At 40.5% G+C, this 23072-nt stretch overlaps 1 protein-coding gene across 1 annotated transcript; it reads right to left on the reverse strand.

Annotated features, from left to right (window-relative positions):
* Nucleotides 1-1469: 1469 nt before the first annotated feature.
* On the reverse strand, nt 1470-22164 carry CUNH11orf65 (chromosome unknown C11orf65 homolog). The gene is made up of 7 exons (XM_024216766.2): nt 22000-22164; nt 19031-19084; nt 15187-15390; nt 11492-11625; nt 5863-6033; nt 5554-5609; nt 1470-1651 (listed from the first exon to the last, which is right to left on the reverse strand). Exons 1-7 carry the CDS (start codon nt 22162-22164, stop codon nt 1470-1472), a joined length of 966 nt encoding a protein of 321 aa, XP_024072534.2.
* Nucleotides 22165-23072: the final 908 nt, after the last annotated feature.

Consider the following 23072-nt stretch of genomic DNA (forward strand, 5'->3'; position numbering starts at 1 on the left):
TACATAAATCCATGGTACACCCACAAGTTGAATATTGTGTGCAGATGTGGTTGCCTCATTTCAAAAAAGAGATACTGGAATTGGAAAAGGTTCAGAAAAGGGCAACAAAAATGATTAGGGGTATGGAACAGCTTCCGTATGAAGGGAGATTAATAAGACTGGGACTTTTCAGCTTGGAAAAGAGAAGACTAAAGGGATATGATTGAGGTCTAGAAAACCGTGACTGGTGTGGAGAAAGTAAATAAGGAAGTGTTATTTACTCCTCATAACACAAGAACTAGGGGTCACCAAATGAAATTAATAGGCAGCAGGTTTAAAACAAAAGGAAGTATTTCTTCACACAACGCACTGTCAACCTGTGGAACTCTTTGCCAGAGGATGTTGTGAAGCCCAAGACTATAACAGGGTTCAAAAAAGAACTAGATAAATTCATGGAGGATAGGTCCATCAATGGCTATTAGCCAGGATGGGCAGGGATGGTGTCCCTAGCCTCTGTTTGCCAGAAGCTGGGAATGAAAGACAGGGAATTGGATCACTTGATGATTACCTGTTCTGTTCATTCCCTGTGGGGCACCTGGCATTGGCCACTGTTGGAAAGCAGGATACTGGGCTAGATGGACCTTTGGTCTGACCCAATATGGCCATTATGTGTTCTGCCACCTCAGACCAATTCCCGTTAGTTTGTTTTAGAGGGTTTTTTGCACTGAAGACCCGCTACTAAGAAACATGAAATGATGGTGCTCTAGTTCAAAACAAAAAAGAGCCCCCTCCCAGCCAACCCCCATTTTCAGGTAGGTTCAGACCAAGGTTAACATTTTCCATTCAGCCCTGCTCTGAAACGTAACTATTCAGTAGCTGCTCTGCCTTCATAGCAGCAAATTCCATTGATACAATTGTTATACTGTGTAGAATCTGCTGGGTTTTAGAACTCTGACTGTAACAGTGTGTGTCAAATAGAAGCAAGAAGATGGCATTGGGCAAGTCACTTAACCTTCAGTCTCTTCACTGCTAAAATGGGGGGTAATCCATAGCTACCTCACAGAGATACTTCAAGGCTTAATGGACTCATAAGCGTTTTCAAAACATTTTGAAGCTTAAAAGTCCTGGAAGTGATAAGTATCAGTTGTAAGCATCCACTTTATATTAGAGGCTGAAAAAAAAAATCTCTAGAAAGAACAGATCACTATAATATTTGCTGAAGCATTTGTCATAATTTTATTGTATAGAATGTAAGTGTTCTAGAAGAGGGAGAAAAATAGGGGAGGTTATTATTAGCACATTATGACTGATTCAAACCAGTTTTGGATACTGTTGTAATTTGTTTTTATAGAGGAGAGAATCATGCAGCACGTTTGTGTTTTACATGCAGATTTCTTGTTTAATCAGCTCTAACTGCTGAAGCTATAGCTCCATTTCATATCAAATTGAAGTAGAGCAAAATAGTATTCTAATGAATAGGAGCAAAATTATCATTCAGAATTGTTATCCATTGGGAGATTACAAGGTGAGTTTAATGGTGTTATAGATGTCCCTGACTTGAAGTCTGTTTCATTTAAAGGTAATGGATTAGGGATTGGTGTTTCCTGGATGTTTCCATGGGATAGCTGTGAGAATTCACATGGATCATGTTGTGATACAATAAACTGGAAACCTAAAAAAAATAATTGAAATATAGGTCAGAAAAATCTGTGAGAGGTAATATAGATATTATTTAAACTAACTGTCCCACAGTTACACTTTGACCTATCATAGTTCTTTTCTCTTTACAATATTCATACATGTAACTTTAAAAAAACCAAAACATATAATTCTGTTTTAAAATAACAAAGATTAAACTCAGAAACTCAGCACACTTGAATAACCCTGCTTAAAAAGTTCTGTTTGTGTTAGCGAGATGGAGGAAATTAGGATGAACAAAAAGAAATTTAGGAAACATACCTTGCTAGCAGTGCTTTATTTTTTCTTTTATTCTATACCATTGTTAAAAAATCAAATGCAAATACAGTCTAATTTTCCAACAATGAAAGATATTCCCCTTTTCTCCCCCACAAGAATAAACTGTGGGCCAAATTCTACTTTCCCAGTGGAAAAGCGTCATGCGTCTGACAAAGTGGGTATTCATCCACGAAAGCTTATGCTCCAATACATTTGTTAGTCTATAAGGTGCCACAGGACTCTTTGTTGCTTTTCCCAGTGGAGTAACTCATTAGTAAATCTATAGAACTCAACAGAGTTATTCTGAATTTACACAGTGCAAATGAGAGCAGAATTTGGCCCTTTATTTGTATCTTGGCCTTCTTTTGACTTGTCCCACCACCCTCCAATCTTCTATGAGATGGTGCATATTAATACAGCCCAGGTCACTGCATAATGTCTAAATAGAGCGTCATTGTGAGCTGCTTTGTCAAGATGGCCAATAAACAGAAGAGTGGTTCTTGCCTGACTTAACTAAGGCTTTGTCTACACACAACAGTTTCACAGATTTAACTAAAATTGTTTTTAAATCAATTTTGTTAAATCAATTGAAACACCTGTGAGGGCACACATCAGCTTATAACTGGTTTATATCAATTTAACTTTGGATTCCCTACTGCTTCAGCAACTGCGTTTCTGTCACTGGAGCAGTGGTAGCATAACTGAGATATTTTTACATTGTTTTCTCTGATGACAGCATTACTGTTAATTAAAAATACTCAAGGCTTTTTATTTGCGTTGTACAATCATTTTAATAGAAGTCATCAATTTTAGTAAATTACATTAAAAAAACCCACAACCCTGACCTCTTCCAGAATCGGTGGAAAAATCAAATTTTTTATACATTCCATTGCACTATCCAATCTCTCTTTACTAATGGCTAGATAATGCTGCCAGTACTAAAATGTCCTTGTAATTTCTAAACGTTATAGATGACAATTTCCTAACTCAAAAAAGTGTTGCAGCCATCACTGGAGGATTCTATATTAGACTTTGTCCTAACAGATAAAGAGGAACTGATTATCAAACTAAATGTTAATGTAGCTTAGGTACAAGTGATTATGACTTGATCACATTTATATTGTGCAAGCTGAATAAAATCCAGACCAGTAATATATATACTTGGTGCTTTAATAGGGCCAATTTCACAAAGCTGAAAACAATTACGAGCTATTAGCGGAGAGGAAGAATTTAAATAGAAAAATGTGAATGATACTTGGGAATTATTTACTAGATGCCCCAAAAGCCACAATCCCGCAACTGAGGAAGAAGGCTGTTCTGGTTAAAAAACAGCCTGGTTTAGAAGGGAAGTGAAGACAGGTATAGAAAATAACATGCAACAAATGGAAGAAAGGGAAAGTTGAAAGTAATTAATATAAATCAGAAGTTAGGAATTGTAGAAAATTGATAAGGGAAGCCAAGGGACACAAGGAGAATTCCATGGGCAGCAGAAATAAGGACAATAAGGAATTTTAAAAATATATTAGGAACAAAAAGAATATTGATAATGGTACTGGTCCAGTACTAGATTGAAATGGTAGAATTATCAATAATAATTCAGAAAAGGCAGAGGTGTTCAATAAATATTTCTGTTCATCTGGTAATAATAAAACTCTTTCCATTCTACTAGTATCACTGGAAAATGTTAAACAGAAGTTAGATATTTTTATATCAGCAGGTCCAGATAACTTGCATCAAAGAGTTTTAAAGGAGCTGGCCGAGGTGCTTGCTGCACCATTAATGCCTATTTTCACTAAATTTTGGAGCACTGGGGAAGTTCAAGAAGACTGGAAGAAAGCTAAGGTTGTGCCAATTTTTGAAAAGGGTAATTATAGGCCTGCCAGTCTGACATCAATACCAGGCAAGCTAATGGAGCACCTGATACCGGACTCAATTAACAGTCAGCTAAAGGAGGGTAATGTAATTAATGCAAATCAACATGGTATCAACTAACTTGATATCTTTTTTTGATGAGATTACAAGTTTGGTTGAAGTAGTATTTAAACTTCTGTAAGGTGTTTGCCCATTGGTGGCAGCTATATTAGGCCTCCCGTGGCACAGCCACTGCTGCTGGATGCCAGTTGCGGGTTTGGTGGGGGAAATTTTTGCTTATTATCATGCCCCATGCAGGTTCCAGGGTGGCTGAGGAGACAGTATGCGTTACTCAGCTTCCTGGGTTCATCAAATTACATTAAAATCTCCCTGGACTCCAAGGAGATTACTGATGAACCCAGGAAGCTGAGTAGCAGATACCACCTCCTAAGCTGCCCTGGAACCTGCATGGCACATATCAAAAGCTCAGATTCTTCCAGAAGAGAGACGAGCTTTTGAATTTTCCTGCGGGGGCGGCTTGGGGTCTAGGAAGGGGAGGCGCAGCTGTGGCTGGCCTGGGCTCCTCCGGGCAGGTTGGGGGAGGGGTTCAGGGCTCCTCCTAGTACTGGAAGTGTTAAGTATGGATATAGCCCAAGTACCACACACAGTATAATACCTAAGCCCATACAGAACACACACACACACACACCTTTGTCTGGTTGTCAGCTCCCACCTAACAACTACAGCCAAGAATATGGTTTATTTAGTCTTAAAATATACTGGGTGCACGTGCATTACATACATTAGTGATGGAGTCACATATCAGCAATAACCCACATTAATAAATGACACTAAATCTTACTACATCATCCCAAGAGATTCTGTTTTGTGTATTTTTAGTTTAAAATAGTAGAGTATCCCCTTGAGTCTTTCAAATAGATAGATGAATTATAAAGAATCTTCCACACTGGAACACTTGGAAAGCATAGCTCTTACATATTTAAAACCAGGCCTTACTTGGATAGTAAGGTCTTTGGGCCAGGGCCTGTCTTTTTTGTTCTGTATTTGTACAGTGCCTAGCACATTGGGGTCCTGATCCACAACTGGGGAATCCCAGGCACTACTATAATACAAATAAATAATATGCCTGTGAACCAACATATATGGTAGGTCTAATTTTAGGTTTACTGGCCTGCTAATAGCAGAGAAAAAACATGTAAAAAAGAGAAACTAAATTACTGCATATAAAACCTGATTGTAAAAAGACACATGCATTACTAATAAAGATGATGCAGAAATTCAATTTTAAAAAGACTAGCGAGACCAGAACTTGTTTATTTTCTCAAAGATGAGCAATACTGATGTTTGGAGAAATGTTAACAAATCAGATTGTAGAAGCAAATGTGTAAATCATAATTGGTTACAGTTGAGTTTAATAAAAAGGGGTTGACTTTGAAAAGGCTATTCATATTTTCTGGAACTCTACATTCCATTTTCCTTTTCACATATTAGGTTAAAAATAACTTACACTTTTGATATTCATAACAAAGATCACCAGATCTTGATGATACTGATAAATATACTGATTTCTTGGCAAGTTTGCATGATTGGGAATTAGAATATTTTTGCCTGGAAGCCAAGCATAGTGGATATGGAAAAAATAATTGACACAATAAACATGGAACATAGCTGCAATTTTTAAAGTAATTTTTGAGAGCAAAATTGTGTTTGAAGCCATTTACCACAACTATAGTTGGCACCACTTACCCTGGTAGTTAGCTGATGAGTTGCTTGTTGCAATTTCTTTCCACTGGCTAATATATCTAAGCACATTAAATAAATACACATTCAGTTTAAGGTACAATTAACAAAACCCTGGAAATTAAACACAATTTTATTCTTTTGGGAAGTTAACTTTTTGGAAGCTGAAACATTTCCAAGAAGATCAAGGCCACAGTACAGAACAATGGAGGGAGAAGATTTAAAGTGGGAGAAGCTGGGGCTCATCAGGGCTCTATCATAGATAATAAAGTCCTTCAGAGGGGAAAGAAAACAAACAGACAAAAAAATACTTACTCTTCAAAGTTAAGTGCATTTGTCCATTGCAACAGTTCATCCACTTCCCATTCCATTACATTGTCTGTTCCTCCTTTCTCAACAGCATTGACGATGCCTTCTGCACTTCTCTGAATTAAGATTGCAGTGGTAGGGTCCTCTGTTTTGACCCGCAAGCTTCCTGCATAATACCTAATAGTGAAAAAAGAATTTGTTTTGCAGGTTGCTTGGAACAGTTATATTTTCTGACGGTAAGGGGCACTATAACCCAACATATTGTCTTATTCTATCAGAACCAACTAAGGATAACATGGGTGGTCTGTGAATAGAAATATTATGAACCTTAGTCATTATTAACTTTGATTTAATGGTGACATACTGAGGGGAAGAGAATCGAGTATGTGTGTACACAATTTAAATATAGATTCTATTTTTTTCTTTTATCATTTTAATATCAAATATATTAGACTTTTTAATCCCAAATGATCCTCAAAGCATTTTACAAAATGATATAACAGTTATGTAGGCATCACCTTCTCCACCACCATATAGAGTGACTTCTGGGTTTTTTAAACAGTACACCACACCATACACAACAATTTGTACACTGGCTATACAACTGAAACAGAGATCTTCCCAGAGGTGACCATTTCAGGCATATGAGAGGGTAAAAAATGACCTAACTCCTAGAAGAAGCTACTTTTATAAATATTTCCCTAAAATTTTAAAGTACCTGTCTTGACCCTGTACATTAATGATGCCAGGACTATGCCTATGAGAAGGATAATCTAGTAGTAGCCTAGAATAAATGAGTAGATGAAAACCTGAGTGTCCCATTTATACTATATAGTCTTAGTTCTTGTCTTTGGGAAATTATTCCACTTTGTTTAGGAAGGAGGATACTTGCAAGAACACACATGGGCCGACTTGCCTCTTCCTCTCAAAAGAATACATCGTTCTTCATGCCTGCCCCATCTCTCAGTAATGTAGGGAGAAAGAATCACAAGGTAAAACTGATTGTTGTTGTTAAAGAAAACATTGTTAAACACCACAAACAATCCAACTGTTTTAGGCTTATTGAAATTCTTTGGGCATCACACTTCGAAATGATTTGCAACCTCTTTGTGGTGAGTAATGTTATGATATTACATAAATGGAAGTAACTTTAAAAATTATACTACAAAAACAATTGTGTGTCCCCTGCCTTTTACATATAAGAATGCCATTTGAATTATATATCAGGTCAGAACGGGACAAAAGCTGAACTTCAACCATTTTCAAAATAGAGCGGTATTTCTTTCTTCTATCTCTGTAGGCCAGTGGTTCCCAAATTTTAACAGCCTGTGAACCCCTTTCACTAAAATGTCAAGCCTCGCGAACCCCCTCCTAGAAATGAATATTTCCAAGGATTTTCTCCTTTGCCTGAGTATAAATTATAAAAGCCGTGATCTTGGAAATACAAAATTTGTTTTCATGACATGCTTATTACACATGATTTATTATTAATTATTATTTATCGTTACAGTATTTTTATTACATTATGAAAACGGCAACACTGTATAAGTGTTGGGCATTGGGCTGTATAAGTAGGGGCATTGCCAGCAGATCGAGGGACGTGATCATTCCCCTCTATTCGACGTTGGTGAGGCCTCATCTGGAGTACTGGGTCCAGTTTTGGGCCCCACAATACAAAAAGGATGTGGAAAAATTGGAAAAAGTCCAGTGGAGGGCAACAAAAATTATTAGGGGGCTGGAGCACATGACTTATGAGGAGAGGCTGAGGGAACTGGGATTGTTTAGTCTGCAGAAGAGAAGAATGAGGGGGGATTTGATAGCTGCTTTCAACTACCTGAAGGGGGGTTCCAAAGAGGATGGATCTAGACTGTTCTCAGTGATACCTGATGAAAGAACAAGGAGTAATGGTCTCAAGTTGCAGTGGGGGAGGTTTAGGTTGGATATTAGGAACAACTTTTTCACTAGGAGGGTTGTGAAGCACTGGAATGGATTCCCTAGGGAGGTGGTGGAATCTCCTTCCTTAGAGGTTTTTAAGGTCAGGCTTGACAAAGCCCTGGCTGGGATGATTTAGTTGGGAATTGGTCCTGCTTTGAGCAGGGGGTTGGACTAGATGACCTCCTGAGGTCCCTTCCAACCCTGATATTCTATTATTCTATTATTCTGACACTCTTCCAAAATCTCACTTTTGTAGCTTATATCACTTTGAATAAGCCTGTTATAAGCCAAGGCTCCTATGTTTCATCAAGGATTATCAGATGTGAAACAGCATGAAGGTATTTAAAAAGCCAACTCAAAGAGTTCCTCCTACACAAGCATTCAGGTCTTGAGCAGTCCAGGCAAACAATTAGGGTGGCCAGACAGCAAATGTGAAAAATCGAGACGGGGGTGGAGGGTAATAGGAGCCTATATAAGAAAAAGACCCAAAAATTGGGACTGTTCCTATAAAATCGGGACATCTGGTCACCTTACAAACAATGCACGTTACAACAAAGCTTAAACTTGTTCTTCATAATAATTTTAAAAACAATACTAGCTGCCTATTTAATTTTAAAAACAGCAAAAAATATCCACCTCCCTTTCCATTTCTTATAGGAGTCTTGAAGTTTAAATCTCCTCAGTGTGATAGGTATGCTTGCAAATCTGCTTAGCTCTTGGAAGCTGCTGGCACTGTGCTGCCCGGGGTCCCTAGGGACAGCTCTGTCCGCCATTAGGGAATTTTTCCCCGAGAACCCCCTGTAACATTTCATGAACCCCAGTTTGGGAACCACTGCTGTAGGCTTATTCCTTTCTCTGGCATAAGAACATAAGAACATAAGAAAGGCCGTACCGGGTCAGACCAAAGGTCCATCTAGCCCAGTATCCTGTCTACCGACAGTGGCCAATGCCAGGTGCCCCAGAGGGAGTGAACCTAACAGGCAATGATCAAGTGATCTCTCTCCTGCCATCCATCTCCACCCTCTGACAGACAAAGGCTAGGGACACCATTCCTTACCCGTCCTGGCTAATAGCCATTAATGGACTTAACCACCATGAATTTATCCAGTTCTCTTTTAAACTCTGTTATAGTCCTAGCCTTCACAACCTCCTCAGGTAAGGAGTTCCACAAGTTGACTGTGCGCTGCATGAAGAAGAACTTCCTTTTATTTGTTTTAAACCTGCTGTCTATTAATTTCATTTGATGACCCCTAGTTCTTGTATTATGGGAATAAGTAAATAACTTTTCCTTATCCACTTTCTCCACATCACTCATGATTTTATATACCTCTATCATATCCCCCCTTAGTCTCCTCTTTTCCAAGCTGAAGAGTCCTAGCCTCTTTAATCTCTCCTCATATGGGACCCGTTCCAAACCCTTAATCATTTTAGTTGCCCTTTTCTGAACCTTTTCTAGTGCCAATGCAAATTCCCATTGACTTCAATAGACCTGAAGAAGAGCTCTGTGTAAGCTCAAAAGCTTGTCTCTCTGACCAACAGAAATTGGTCCAATAAAAGATATTACCTCCCATACCTGGTCTCTCCAAGGAAAGTTTTGTCTGAGTAAGGAATGAAAGATTTAGCCCATTATTTTTAAAATGCTCATTATGGTGACCCAGTGACACCCAGAAATAATCATCTGCTTCATAGACTGTAATTTGGGATCAACTTATTATCTTGTTTCTTTGGCTGGGGTAAGAGGAACTTTAACATTTCCATTACAGCAGCTTGTTGTGTTGTGCTGCTGAAACTCTGGCGAAAGTGGAGTCGTGTTCTCCTCCTCAAAGTGAGAGTAGCATTATGTTAGATGTGATGAGGTGGGTACTGCATTACAATATAGACATATGTGAGCTTAATTCTGATGAATCCGTGTTAAGCCGATGTGTTTGAAACTGGTGATGTGCAGCACAATACTGTTATCCCTCTCCAAAAAACAAATAAGGGCTTGTATAAATTCTATAGCCTATGTTATGCAGGAAGTCAGGCTAGTGGAACTGATCCTAGAGATTTCTCTGACCCTTAGAATCTGTGAATATGTTACTATATAAAACTCATACCTCTGCATGCTATATTTTTTCTAATACATTAATTTTGTAGTAAACTTTAAAATAAAATGAATGTCCAGTTAAATGACACCCAGTGGTATGCCTGTTTGGTGACGGAGGCACTTGGGATTGCAGTTGTGTACTTTTTATACATGTCCACCTGATCCTGAAACAATGGTTAATGCCAAGGAATAATTTGTTTTCTCTCTTCAGAAAACAGACTATAAAATTTGGCCTACTCAAGCAGGGGTTATAAAAATATAACTGTTTTGTACTGGGAGCCACAATTTTTCTTCCATTGTGCTAGCATTAGAGATGATTGCTCTATCTGCCTTCCTACCTACTTAACATGGTTTAATATAGATGTTAAATAATATAGGGGAGAAGATTCTGTGCGATTCCACTGGTCAGGACCTTGGAGGTGGATAAACAATTGCCCATAAGTAGCTATTGGTTTGGTCTAAAAGGAAGGACCTGAGTTATTTCAGGGTGTGACCTTCCAACCCTGCAAATTCTTGGAGGCTGGACTAGAGAGTTTAGTGATCAGCAGTAACAAATGTCAGACAGGTCCAACAGGATGAGCATGGATGTTCTTTCCTTATCTATGGACCAAAGAATGTCATTAACAGAGCAACAAGTGATGTGTCTGTACTGTGGCCTGGTCTGAAGCCTGACTCAGATGGATCCGGGATTCTGGCAACTGATAGGAGCCACTGGAGACTGTTTTTTGCTAGCTTCTTAATTAGTTTGCATAGAACAAGGAGGCTAGACACTGGCCATAGCTGCAAGGTCTTGAGTGTCGAGCAATGTTTTTTTGGTTCTGGTTAGACTATTGCCCTTCTTAGGCTGCATGGTAGATTTCTCTTATTAAATGAACTATTGGCAATCTCAGTTAGGAATGCTCCATGGTATTCCATACAAATCTACCATATAGCAACAGCAGTTGTCTTTGTCACAGATGGTGAACCTGCTTGCACTCAGTAATTCAATGACTATTGTTTGTGTGTATAGGTTGGTGTCTTGGAATGAAGGTGTTATGTTTCTGATCTTGTTCTCAGCTTGTTCCCAGTGGCTTATACAGCCATTCCAGATATGGGTGATCTTCTCTGGGAAACAAGATGAAAATTCCTGGGAGCAGGAGGTGCTATATTCTAGAGATGATGGGGGCAGTGATCTCCAAGCAGAAGAGGAAGCTGCCTATATGTGGAGTTCCTCTTTTCTGAATAGAACTTGGGAAGAACTATCACCCTCTGTGATGCTGTCTTTCTCTATGCTCCCAGATATTTATGCGGAAATCCACATGGCAGATAGTACAGCCCAATGTCACATCACCTCCTTCTGCGTTGCCTCCACAGCCGCCAGTGCATAGCTGCAGAGGGATCTAACCAATAAAATAATAGCTGCTGCAGGAGCTATCCAGTCTCAGATATAGAAGAGGCAATATCCTGCTGCCCCCAAATGGAACTAGCTCCATTTGGAAGTTCAACAGGACTTGGTAGTGATATACAACTTCATTACTTATAACACAGTTACACGGCGTTTTAAGATAATTTATCCATGAAAGCTAATGATTTCTGAAAAGACCCATGACCAGTCTGAAAATTGCATCAACTCACATTTTTGTCATCCATTCAATTTTTCTCCTTTTTCTTCTCCGGTCAATGTCTTGTTTCCTCTTCAACTTAGAGTAATGGAATTCCTTTTCCTTTGTGTTGTCCTCATCAGTTACAGGATCTATGGTCCTCCAAAACTACTGGCAAATGTGATGTATTGTTTGGACTAGTTTCACAAAAACACCATTACTGATTTTCTTCCCCACTACACCCCTGGGCATGTCTTCTCATTTATAAACCCCATGATTGGTCCTTTACATTGAGAATAATTAAAGATTTACCACTTGCCTGTTTTGCTTATCTGTTCAGCATAAGATACATTATCTTATCAGTAACTTGAAAGACACAAAGCTAAACATGCAAGGAGTATATTTTCTCTTGCAAACATTAATTCAATGGTAATTGCTCCTTGCCTTGGTAAATTTCTGCATAAAAAGAATACTGATTCTTTAATAGCTGATAATCTGTTTAATATAGTGGAGAGAAAAATCTCATGGATAACATACTAAGAAGTTATATAATAATCACACAAATAATGGCCAAACACAGATTAGGTTTCTCAGAGAAGCTCCAGAACTGTTATTCAGAGGCTACCACTAGACAGGATTAAAGGAATAGGCATAGGGATAGATGTAATAGGGAAGAGGGAGGAAGTAAAAAGCATGATTTTATGCCTAGAATAAGAGAACATGAGTCAGAAGTCTGATTCCTATTCCCTACACTGCCACTGACTCTCTGTGACCTATGCAAGTCACTTAACTTCTTTGCCCCTCAGTTTCCTCATTTGTAAAATAGAGATAGTAACATTTGCCCACTTTTGTAAAGTACTTGGAGATCTTTGGATGAAAGGTGTCACTATGTATATGCAAAGTCTTATTATTATGGAAGGAAAGGGTTACCTACATTTCTGTAACTGTTGTTCTTCAAGATGTGTTGCATATGTTCTTTCCACTATAGGTGTGTGCACACCTCGTGCACAAATGTCGGAGATTTTCCCCTCAGCAGTACCCATTGGGGTGGCTCAAGTGCCCTCCTGTTGCTGTGCACAACCGCACGCTGATGTAAGAGGGTGGAGCTGCTCCTGACCTCCCTCAGTTCCTTCATACTGGATGTACTCTGATATAGAGGGGAAGGCGGATGGGTCATGGAATAGACATGTGTCACACATCTCAAAGAACAACTGTTATAGAAAGGTATGTAACCGTTTCTTCTTTGAGTGACTGCACATGTCAATTCCACTCGTGTTGATTGGTGAAGGATCTGCTCAGCTGATCTGCCAGTGTGTTTTGCTTCCCTGGAAGGGAAACAGTTTTGAGGTGAATTGAGTGGGTTATACAGAAGTCCCAGAGGCGAACTGCCTCCTGGCAGAGCTGGGTTGACCATGCCCCTTCTTGATTGTTTATATAAAATATAATCACTGAGTTGTCTGTCATATTCCACAGATTTCCCCCTCCCCCCATGTAGGAGAGGAAGGTTGAGCAGGCTAGATGTACTGCTTGTAACTCCCTGACATTTATGTGAGCCTCTAGGTCCGGAGGTGACAGAGTCCTTGAGTCTTCAGGGATCCAATATGAGCTCCCAAACCTAGATATGATGCGTCCGTGACTAGAGTGAGTGTTGGAAGGAAGGGAATGCCCACACAAACTTTTAGAGGGTCTGTCCACCAATCCAGAGACAACAGGACTAGCTCTGGCACTTGAACCACCTTGTCCAAGTGGTGACGATTCGGGGCAAATACTGATGCCAGCTATGTCTGTAGTATCCTGAGTCGCAGTCTGGTGTATTGCACTACCCAGATATATGCTGCCATGTGACCTAACAGGGTGAGGTACTTGCATGCTGTTGTGAGCGGGTAAGCTTTCATTTGAAGTACTAGGTTCTGAATGGTTTCAAACCTGATTTGTGGAGTCGAGGACTGCTCCAATAAATTCTATTGTCTGTATAGGCCTCAGTATTGATTTTTCTCTACTCCTTTAGAGCTCCAGAGCATTGAATATGGATAGAGCAGTGAATATGCTGGAGAGGACCTGAGATTCTGATTGACCTCTTATCAACCTATCATCCAGGTATGAGAACACATGGACATCTGATTTCTGAAGATGAGCTACTACCATTGTCATGCACTTTGTGAATACCTGAGGAGCAGCTGCCAGGCGGAACAGACATACTCAGAACTGATAGTGTCAACCATTTACCACAAACCTGAGAAACTTTCTATGGTTGGGACATATTGTGATATGGAAGTAAGCATCCCTCAAGTCAAGGGCATCAAACCAGTCTCCTTATTCCAGGGAAAGGATAATTGTCACTAGGGTAACCAGGCGGAATTTTATTTTCTTCAGCAATTTGTTCAACTCTCTTACATCTAAGATGGGCCTGAGGCCTCCTTTGACTTGGGGATCAGGAAATAATGGGAATAAAAGCCTTGTACTCTGAGGCCCAATAGTACTTCCTCTGTGGCCCCTGTCTGAAGCAGAGATTGAACCTCCCACTGAAGGGCAATCTTGCGAGAGTGGTCCCTGAAGAGGGACGGGATGTGGGTGGAGGGTTGAAGTAAATTGGATGGCATACCCTCAGTCCACCATCCTTAAGACCTACTGGTCTAATGTTATATGGGTTCAGGCACTTAGGAAGTGGGAAAAGTGATTGGTAAATAAAAAAGGAGGAACAGACAGAAATGAGGAGACTGGTATACTGTCTTCAACAACCCCATCAAAATGCCTGTTTGGAAGAGGCGGATGGACAGAATGAGCTAAGGGAGTGGAGAAGTGGAATATGTTAGAATAATAGGATTAGAGAAGACGTCTGATGGTGTCACATCGAATGATTCATGTCACTATGCAGTGTATTAGAAATTATTTAAATGTTGTAATGCTGTGTATCATATCTGAAAAAGAATTCTGTTCATTAGTGCAGCCCTGTGGTTGCTCTAACTTGCCAGCTCAGACTCAGGACAGAGAAGAGAGAAAGATGGCTTAGACCTGCCTTTACCTCCACAAACCTTCAGATACCAAGTAATCCAGCCCTAAATCATCTGACGATTGATAACTGAAATGGAGTTATACTGTTCATAGTCATTCTTGGGGTCCAAATAATTCCCTGAATAACTAATTAAATTCTGTAATTACTCTGTGTTATGTTTGTACAAACCTTTCACCTTTAAAAATATTACCAATTATTTCCAAAAGAATTTAACAAAACATAAATGGCTTAATTTTAACATAACATAATTTCAATTTGTTTTATATTTCAAGCTATACATTGTATTAGAGAAAAGTACATTGACTCCTCTTGCAGATTTTTAATCCAAACAAAATTATACCTTAATATGGAGAAGTATGAAATTGTATTTTAATATTTAAGTATTATATTGTACTTTAATAAACAGGTCTATTTCATATTCAGCACAAGATCTTATAGTACGGTACTTATGGTAATTTAATCATATTCTATTTATTATGTTGTTCAGTGACCTGGTGATGAGGAACATGTTATAAATAAATGATCATGATATAATTATAACATCTCACAAGGAGTGACTATTACCATAGGTCATTATTTCAAATGGAAATAAAGATCCCACACATTATGAAGTGATCCATATAGTGAGTGAAATTAAATCTCCATAATGTGTAGGTTATGTAAGAAAAAGAAGTTAACATTTTAAAGAAAAAATGTAAATGCTATTCTTCGCTTACTCTGATCGAAAGAAGTCTCCAACCATTATTCTCCACACGCTTGTACCAGCCACTGCGGTCATCTTTCCAAATCTTTCCATGAATAGCCTCTGGCAGCAGCTGTTTGTATGCTGGCTTTGTATAATCTTTAGGGCTGTTAGCACACATATCCACAATGGGTCTATAAGTGAATATTTTGTAATATATACTTGGAGGATATTTAGTCTGTAAAGAAATATCACACTTGAAAGTGAGAGATCCAGTTAGTGACAGAGTGTGTTATAAACAAATGTTCCTACTTTTTCAAAAAATTGTCAGATTAATACCTTGTTTAACTCTGTTGACATAAACGGGTTTACAAAAGCCATGAAACTGTTCCTTTACCCATTTCAAAGTAGCTTAACACTGTACAGGATAGGCTGAAATTGGAAGATTTGATTGGCTGATTACAATTCTGAGTGAAATTAAAGATCCAGTCCTCAACTCAGTGAAATCAGTGGGAGTTTTGCCATTAACTCTAAGCGAATGCAAGGTCTTTGGTGTGTTGTCACAAGAATACACAACATTTATGAGTATTTATTGTTTCTCTTATAATGTTTATTTTTCTGAACTGAATGGAGGAAGTTTATTGGGAAGAGAAATGGAATTGAAAAATATTTAAAAATGAAAAGTTAAGTGTGCACAGTAGCTAGAATAGGGACTGTGAGTCTGTATTTGTGGGTTTTACTTCCAGGTACACTGCAAACTCGCTGTGTGAATTGAGTAAGTCAGGGGTCGGCAACCTTTCAGAAGTGGTGTGCCAAGTTCACTGTAATTTCAGGTTTTGCATGCCAGTAATTCATTTTAACATTTGTAGAAGGTCTCTCTCTATGTCTATATTATATAAATAAACTATTGTTGTATTTAAAGTAAATAAAGTTTTTAAAATATTTAAGAAGCTTCATTTAAAATAAAATTAAAATGCAGATCTTATCAATTAGTGTGATCCTTGCCTGGGATCCTTGTCTGGGGTTCCAGCCACCAGCCCCGCTCAGCCTGCTACCGGTCTGGGGTCCAGCCGCTGGCCCTGTTCAGCACGCTGCTGGTCTGGGGTTCCATTCACTCAGCCAGCAGCGGGCTGAGTGGGCCGGTGGTGGGCTGAGCAGGGCCGGCGGGGGGCTGAGTGGCTCAGTCCGCTGCCAGTCTGGGTGCCGGCAGCACTCCGCCTGCTGCCGGTCTGGGGTTCCGGCTGCCGGCTCCTTGCCAGTCAGGGTCCCAGCCACCGGCCCCGCTCAGCCTCCTGCCAGCCTGGGTGAGCAGAACCCCAGGCTGGTAGCGGGCTGAGGGGGACCGGTGGCCGGGGGCCCGGCTGGCGGTCGCTGGCAGATGGAACCCCAGACCGGCAGCGGGCTGAGCGGCTCGGCCTGCTGCCGGTCTGGGGTCCTGGCCACCATCCCCACTCAGCCCGCTGCCGGTCTGGGTGAATGGAACCCCAGACCGGCAGCGGGCTGAGTGGTGCCAGCAGCCGGGACCTCAGACCGGCAGCGGACTGAGCGGGGCTGGTGGCTGGAACCCCAGACAAGGATTCCAGGCCCTGCTCAGCCTGCTGCCGGTCTGGGGTTCCATCTGCCAGCTTCTGCCAGCCGGGATCCCGGCCACCGGCTCCCCTCAGCCCGCTACCAGCCTGGGGTTCTGCTCACCCAGGCCGGCAGGAGGCTGAGCAGGGCCGGCAGCCAGAACCCCAGACCAGCAGCAGGCTGAGGGCTGCTGGCACCCCGCTGAGTGCTGCCGGCACCCCAGACTGGCAGCAGACTGAGCCGCTCAGCCCCACACTGGCCCCGCTCAGCCCACAGCCGACTGAGTGAATGGAACCCCAGGACAGCAGCGGGCTGAGCGGCTCAGCCTGCCGCCACTCTGGAGTTCCAGCCGCCGGCTCCTGCCAGCCAGGATCTCAGCCGCTGGTCCCTCTCAGTGCCCGCTGCCAGACTGGGGTTCCCTGAGGGTCCCCAGGCCGGCAGCAGGCGCTGAGTGGGGCCGGCGGCCGGGACCCTGGCTGGCAACGGGGCAGCAACCGGAACCCCAGAGCGGTGGTGGGCTGAGCTGCTCAGCCCGCCACCGCGTGCCATCAAAAATTGGCTCACATGCCACCTTTGGCACGGGTGCCGTAGGTTGCTGACCCCTGGAGTAAGTCATATAACCTTTCTTTTCATCAGTTTTCCTGTCTGTAAAATAGCGATAATAATTTACTTCTCTCAGATGCCTATTCTGAGGATTAGTTAGTCTTTGTAAAGCAATTTGATAGACTCAGATAAAAGGTGCTAGTACATGCAAATTAATATTTTTACTTAATGGACCTTACTGATGATCTAAAGATGAGAAAATACATTAATAAATTAGATTATAACCTGTAATAATTTCTGCAGTGAAACTAATTTAGCTGCTTGGATGGCTAAATGGGTTTTAAAGAACTGAGAGGGTTTTTTTGTTTTGTTGGTTTGGTTTCAAGCAACCCACTCTCTCTGTCAGAGGTGCTGTAATTTCATTGACAAGTCCTGGTCCATCTGGTATGTTCTCAATTGAAGTATATAGATTAGCAGCCCTGTTTCCATAGCCCAAATCTCTTAGTAGTAAATAGATGAGAAAGGGAAAAATTCTGTCTAACCCATGATTTTTCTTCCTAGAACTCCTGAATGCCTATTGTGAAGACTGACATGGAGGTGATGGAGTATAGACTGACAATCTGTGAGGGAGTTAAAGAACTTTCAAAGAGGAATAATAGGTAATTAAAGCATACATTCTCTCCCTCTGCTAATATTACTTTTTAAATGGAAAATGTTATGATGAAAGATAATCATGTATGTCTCTCTAACACTAGAGATGGAAACCTAGAAACATAAGGTCATGTTAGACAGTCTTGTAAATATATTGCAAATACGACAGCTTAAAATGCTAGGACAGTTCTGATTAAAATAACCATTTTTCAAATTTATATTTTGTCATGGTGCTAATGTTTGGTAAGTAAAGAAAAGAATATGTTGGCTCCATAATTCCAATCTAAAAACTTCATCCACCTCCACGCTTACTTTCACTGAACTGGATAATCTTGTAAGTAATAAATCAGCTCAGACACCTTGATCTCTACACTGTGCCTTCCACCAGAGAGCAAACTGTTGCTCTGATGTTTTATTAATAGCATATGTCATCAAGGTGAGGTTTACTAATTATGTATTATTCATAAGTTGGTATTAGCCAGGGAAGAGTAGGTCAGAAGCAGAAACCAAATAATTACAGGGTAGAAGTCTGCCAAATACAATTTACTAGAAATTGCTAGCCAGGCAGCAGGGAAGAATATTAGCAATAAATCAGCTTCTTTCCAGCTATTTCAAGTGCTGTAGCAATAGATTTACAATCCTGTACTAGATATTTTGAAAGCAGGAGACTCTTACACAGGGCTTGTGCTATTCCAGAGTGACTGTTCAGCTGTCTAATACTAATAGGCAAATACTTAAGGCCAAAATCTAAGCAGACTCTTGGGTCAAAATTTTCAAACTAAATCCATATTTAGTCACTTAAATAAAGGCTTGGGGTGAAATCCTGGCTCCATTAAAACCAGTGGAAAAACTCCTGTTGACATCAATAAGGCCAGGACTGCACCCCTGATTATCAAATCCAAAGCAGTGAGAGCACCCACAAATCCAACTGAAAATTCAGACCATTTAGTCAGGTGCTTAAGAATGGATTTAGGAGGCTAATTTCAGGCACCCTGGTTATAAAATACTAACCTTGCTAGTTTGTTAGAATACAATTAATATAAGTCCATTAAGTTGTGATTACCTAGATATAGAATCAATGTCAATATTTCAATATTCTTTAAAACGCTACTTACACCACCTAGTCTGAATCGGATATAAACACCTGCTGCAGCATCTAGTAACTCTGCCTGCAAGAAGAAAAAGACATTAATCCACAATGCTTCCAAAACAAGACAGACAGATACAGTAATGGACAGTTAAACAATTTAGTTCGTCATACATAAAGATGTGTTTAGATTCTTCTCTGACATAAGTCCAATATCATATTAATAGGGATGCACACAATATAAATAGGTTGATATTTTATTCTTATGGAAGTGCCGTGTTTTCTAGATGAAAAAGGCTTTCATCTATAAATTGAAGTATGTAAAAAGTTTAAAAGGCAGAATAATGGGCCTCATTCTGCTCTCTGTAGTATGGTGTGGACATCATACTGTGGCATGCAAGAAGCAAACAAGTGAAGGTGGGCGAGCAATGGCTTTGATTAAATTTTCTCCATATCTACTTAAGACATCCATCACCGTAGCATCTGAGGACAAGAAACAATAAGTAGGGTTCACAGAGTGATGTCTATAATTGACTCTCTTCCTTGCTTCTTTGTTATATTACTGTTTTTTGTTTAATTGTTTTTTAGGGTGAGGGAGAAGATTTTCTCTTTCACTCTTGTTCTTGTTGTAGTATTTCTTCCAAGGAGGGATAAGGCATTTATATGGATAACGTGAATATTTGGAGTGATAACAATACATAATTTTTTTAAAGTAAGCAAGAGTTCTGGAAGCAATAAAAAACTCTCATACATCTGACCACAAGTCAGCCTCTAGCTATTGAGGAATAGGAAGAAACTTTCCTGAGGGGTGGGTTTTCCTATAACTGCCTACTGCAAGTTTTTTTGCATATCCACTCAAGCATCAGATACTGGTCTAGATGGGCCACTGTTTTTATCGAGTCAGCATTTCCTATGTGACTATTTCCTTGGGGCAATTTATTGCACAAAGGCTTTTGCAGAAAGATAATTTTTACAACATGCTCTGAAAATAATTGGGCTTGGTCTGAAACAGTACGAGTCAGATTGAACCTCAAATGCCTTTTACCATCTGTTAGCTATTAAATGGCCTCTCTATATGAAATGAGTTGGTGTCCTCAATTCCTAGAAAACAACTGACTTCTATGGGCTCAGCCTTCTCCTTTCCTTTTTCCCTCTAATTCTACCTTGGATATGCTTTTACTTTTGTTGTTTACTGATATTTTCTTTTGTAACTACTATATATTTCTTTTGGGGCATATAGTTTCAGTTGTGTGCAATCCACAAAGTATCCTACATCCAATTCTTCTGTTAGTCTATAAGGTGCCACAGGACTCTTTGTCGCTTTTTACAGATCCAGACTAACACGGCTACCCCTCTGATACTATCCTACATCAGTAAATCTTGGACTTCAAATGATGGAACAGTCAAAAATTGTATTTGATTTATAATGCTGTAATGATTCTTGTCTCCAAATACTATGCTCCAAATAAAAGATAGTGAGACAAATGTAGTGCCCATCTTTAAAAAAGGGAAGAAGGAGGATCCGGGGAACTACAGGCCAGTCAGCCTCACATCAGTCCCTGGAAAAATCATGGAGCAGGTCCTCAAGGAATCCATTTTGAAGCACTTCAAGGAGAGGAAAGTGATCAGGAACAGTCAGCATGGATTCACCAAGGGCAAGAAATGCCTGACTAACCTAATTGCCTTCTATGACGAGATAACTGGCTTTCTGGATGAGGGGAAAGCAGTGGACGTGTTATTTCTTGACTTTAGCAAAGATTTTGATATGGTCTCCCACAATATTCTTGCCAGCAAGTTAAAGAAGTATGGGCTGGATGAATGGACTATAAGGTGGATAGAAAGCTGGCTAGATGGTAGGGCTCAACGGGTAGTGATCAATGGCTCCATGTCTAGTTGGCAGCCGGTATCAAGCGGAGTGCCCCAACGGTCGGTCCTGGGGCCGGTTTTGTTCAATATCTTCATTAATGATCTGGAGGATGGCGTGGACTGCACCCTCAGCAAGTTTGCAGATGACACTAGACTGGGAGGAGTGGTAGATATGCTGGAGGGTAGGGATAGGATACAGAGAGACCTAGACAAATTAGAGGATTGGGCCAAAAGAAATCTGATGAGGTTCAACAAGGACAAGTGAAGAGTTCTGCACTTAGGACGGAAGAATGCCATGCACTGCTACAGAATAGGGACTGAGTGGCTAGGCAGCATTTCTGCAGAAAAGGACCTAGGGGCTACAGTGGATGAGAAGCTGGATATGAGTCAACAATGTGCCCTTGTTGCCAAGAAGGCTAACGGCATTTTGGGCTGTATAAGTAGGGGCATTGCCAGCAGATTGAGGGATGTGATCATTCCCCTCTATTCGACATTGGTGAGGCCTCATCTGGAGTACTGGGTCCAGATTTGGGCGCCACACTACAAGAAGGATGTGGAAAAATTGGAAAGAGTCCAGCGGAGGGCCACAAAAATGATTAGGGGGCTGGAACACATGACTTATGAGGAGAAGCTGAGGGAACTGGGATTGTTTAGTCTGCAGAAGAGAAGAATGAGGGGCGATTTGATAGCTGCTTTCAACTACCTGAAAGGGGGTTCCAAAAGAGGATGGATCTAGACTGTTCTCAGTGGTACCAGATGACAGAACGAGGAGTAATGGTCTCAAGTTGCAGTGGGGGAGGTTTAGGTTGGATATTAGGAAAAACTTTTTCACTAGGAGGGCGGTGAAGCACTGAAATGGGTTACCTAGGGAGGTGGTGGAATCTCCTTCCTTAAAGGTTTTTAAGGTCAGGCTTGACAAAGCCCTGGCTGGGATGATTTAGTTGGGGATTGGTCCTGCTTTGAGCAGGGGGTTGGACTAGATGACCTCCTAAGGTCCCTTCCAACCCTGATATTCTATGATTCTATGAAATTAAAATTAAAACACTAACATCTTGAACTATATTGTACAGTACGTGTGTAACATGTACACAGACATAGCAATGAAAATACATCAGTAAATACAGCCCTTACCTCTCTAGGGTCAATGCATTTCATCAGAAGATGAGGGTCCCCAACTCCTCTAAAGCCTATTAGTTCTTTGTAGTATCGAAAGACACGGACATTCTGTAGAGAAGTATAAATATACCTAGAAAAACTATTGCCCCTGGATTTTTTCCAGATTTTGAACATAGTCATGACACTATTCAGGGTTTTCCCATGTCAAACCACACAGAATTTAGGACAGTGTGGGGCACAATTCATCAAATGGTCTCACAGAGTTAAACTTGTGCCTGGTGTACTCATCCCTGTCCTGAAGAGTAAAATTAATAGCGTTACAGCACTGCTGAATTCAGTCAAATATGTGTAACAAAAACTGAGTCTAGTGCATATTTGAAAAAGTTTATATTGTGAGAAAGAGTCCTGTGGCACCTTATAGACTAACAGACGTATTGGAGCATAACTTTTCGTGGTGGTATTCACCCATGAAAGCTTATGCTCCAATACGTCTTTTAGTCTATAAGGTGCCACGGGACTCTTTCTTGCTTTTTACAGATCCAGACTAACACGGCTACCCCTCTGATACTTAAGTTTATATTGTTTATTTTGGTATTAAGTCAGAGTGAGTTAAAAGTGAGAGAGCTTTCAGAGAAAGAAATGCATATGGATACAAATTAAAAGCATGGAATTGCTGCCATATACTAGGGGGAATTTTAAAGTAGAGCATCTAAATCTCCTAATTTACCATAGTTATCTTTGAGAAGATCTCTTTAGTAAGACTCCCCAAGAGACCACCTTTTCTTCCTCAGCTTTGGACTTAGGGGATTACCTTTACAATAACTTTTTAAAAGTCTGTACATTTCTTTCTCTGTGAACTAGGTTATCACCATGGTATCTAAGTGCCTTTTACACTTCCCATTTCTGTCCAACTTCCTCCTTTGCTTCTCTTTACCATCATCCCATCATTAACAACTTATAACTCTTTAAATGGCAACTTTCCCCAGTAATACAGTAGTCACCCACCCTCCTGATGAGGGCTGTCCCTCTGTTCCTAAAGCTATTGTAATCAGTGCCTCAATGCATGCTATGCGCTACTGTAGACTGTG

This window comes from Terrapene carolina, unplaced genomic scaffold (assembly GCF_002925995.2).
Source record: "Terrapene carolina triunguis isolate 2854851 unplaced genomic scaffold, T_m_triunguis-2.0 Scaffold138, whole genome shotgun sequence".
NCBI lineage: Eukaryota > Metazoa > Chordata > Testudines > Emydidae > Terrapene > Terrapene triunguis.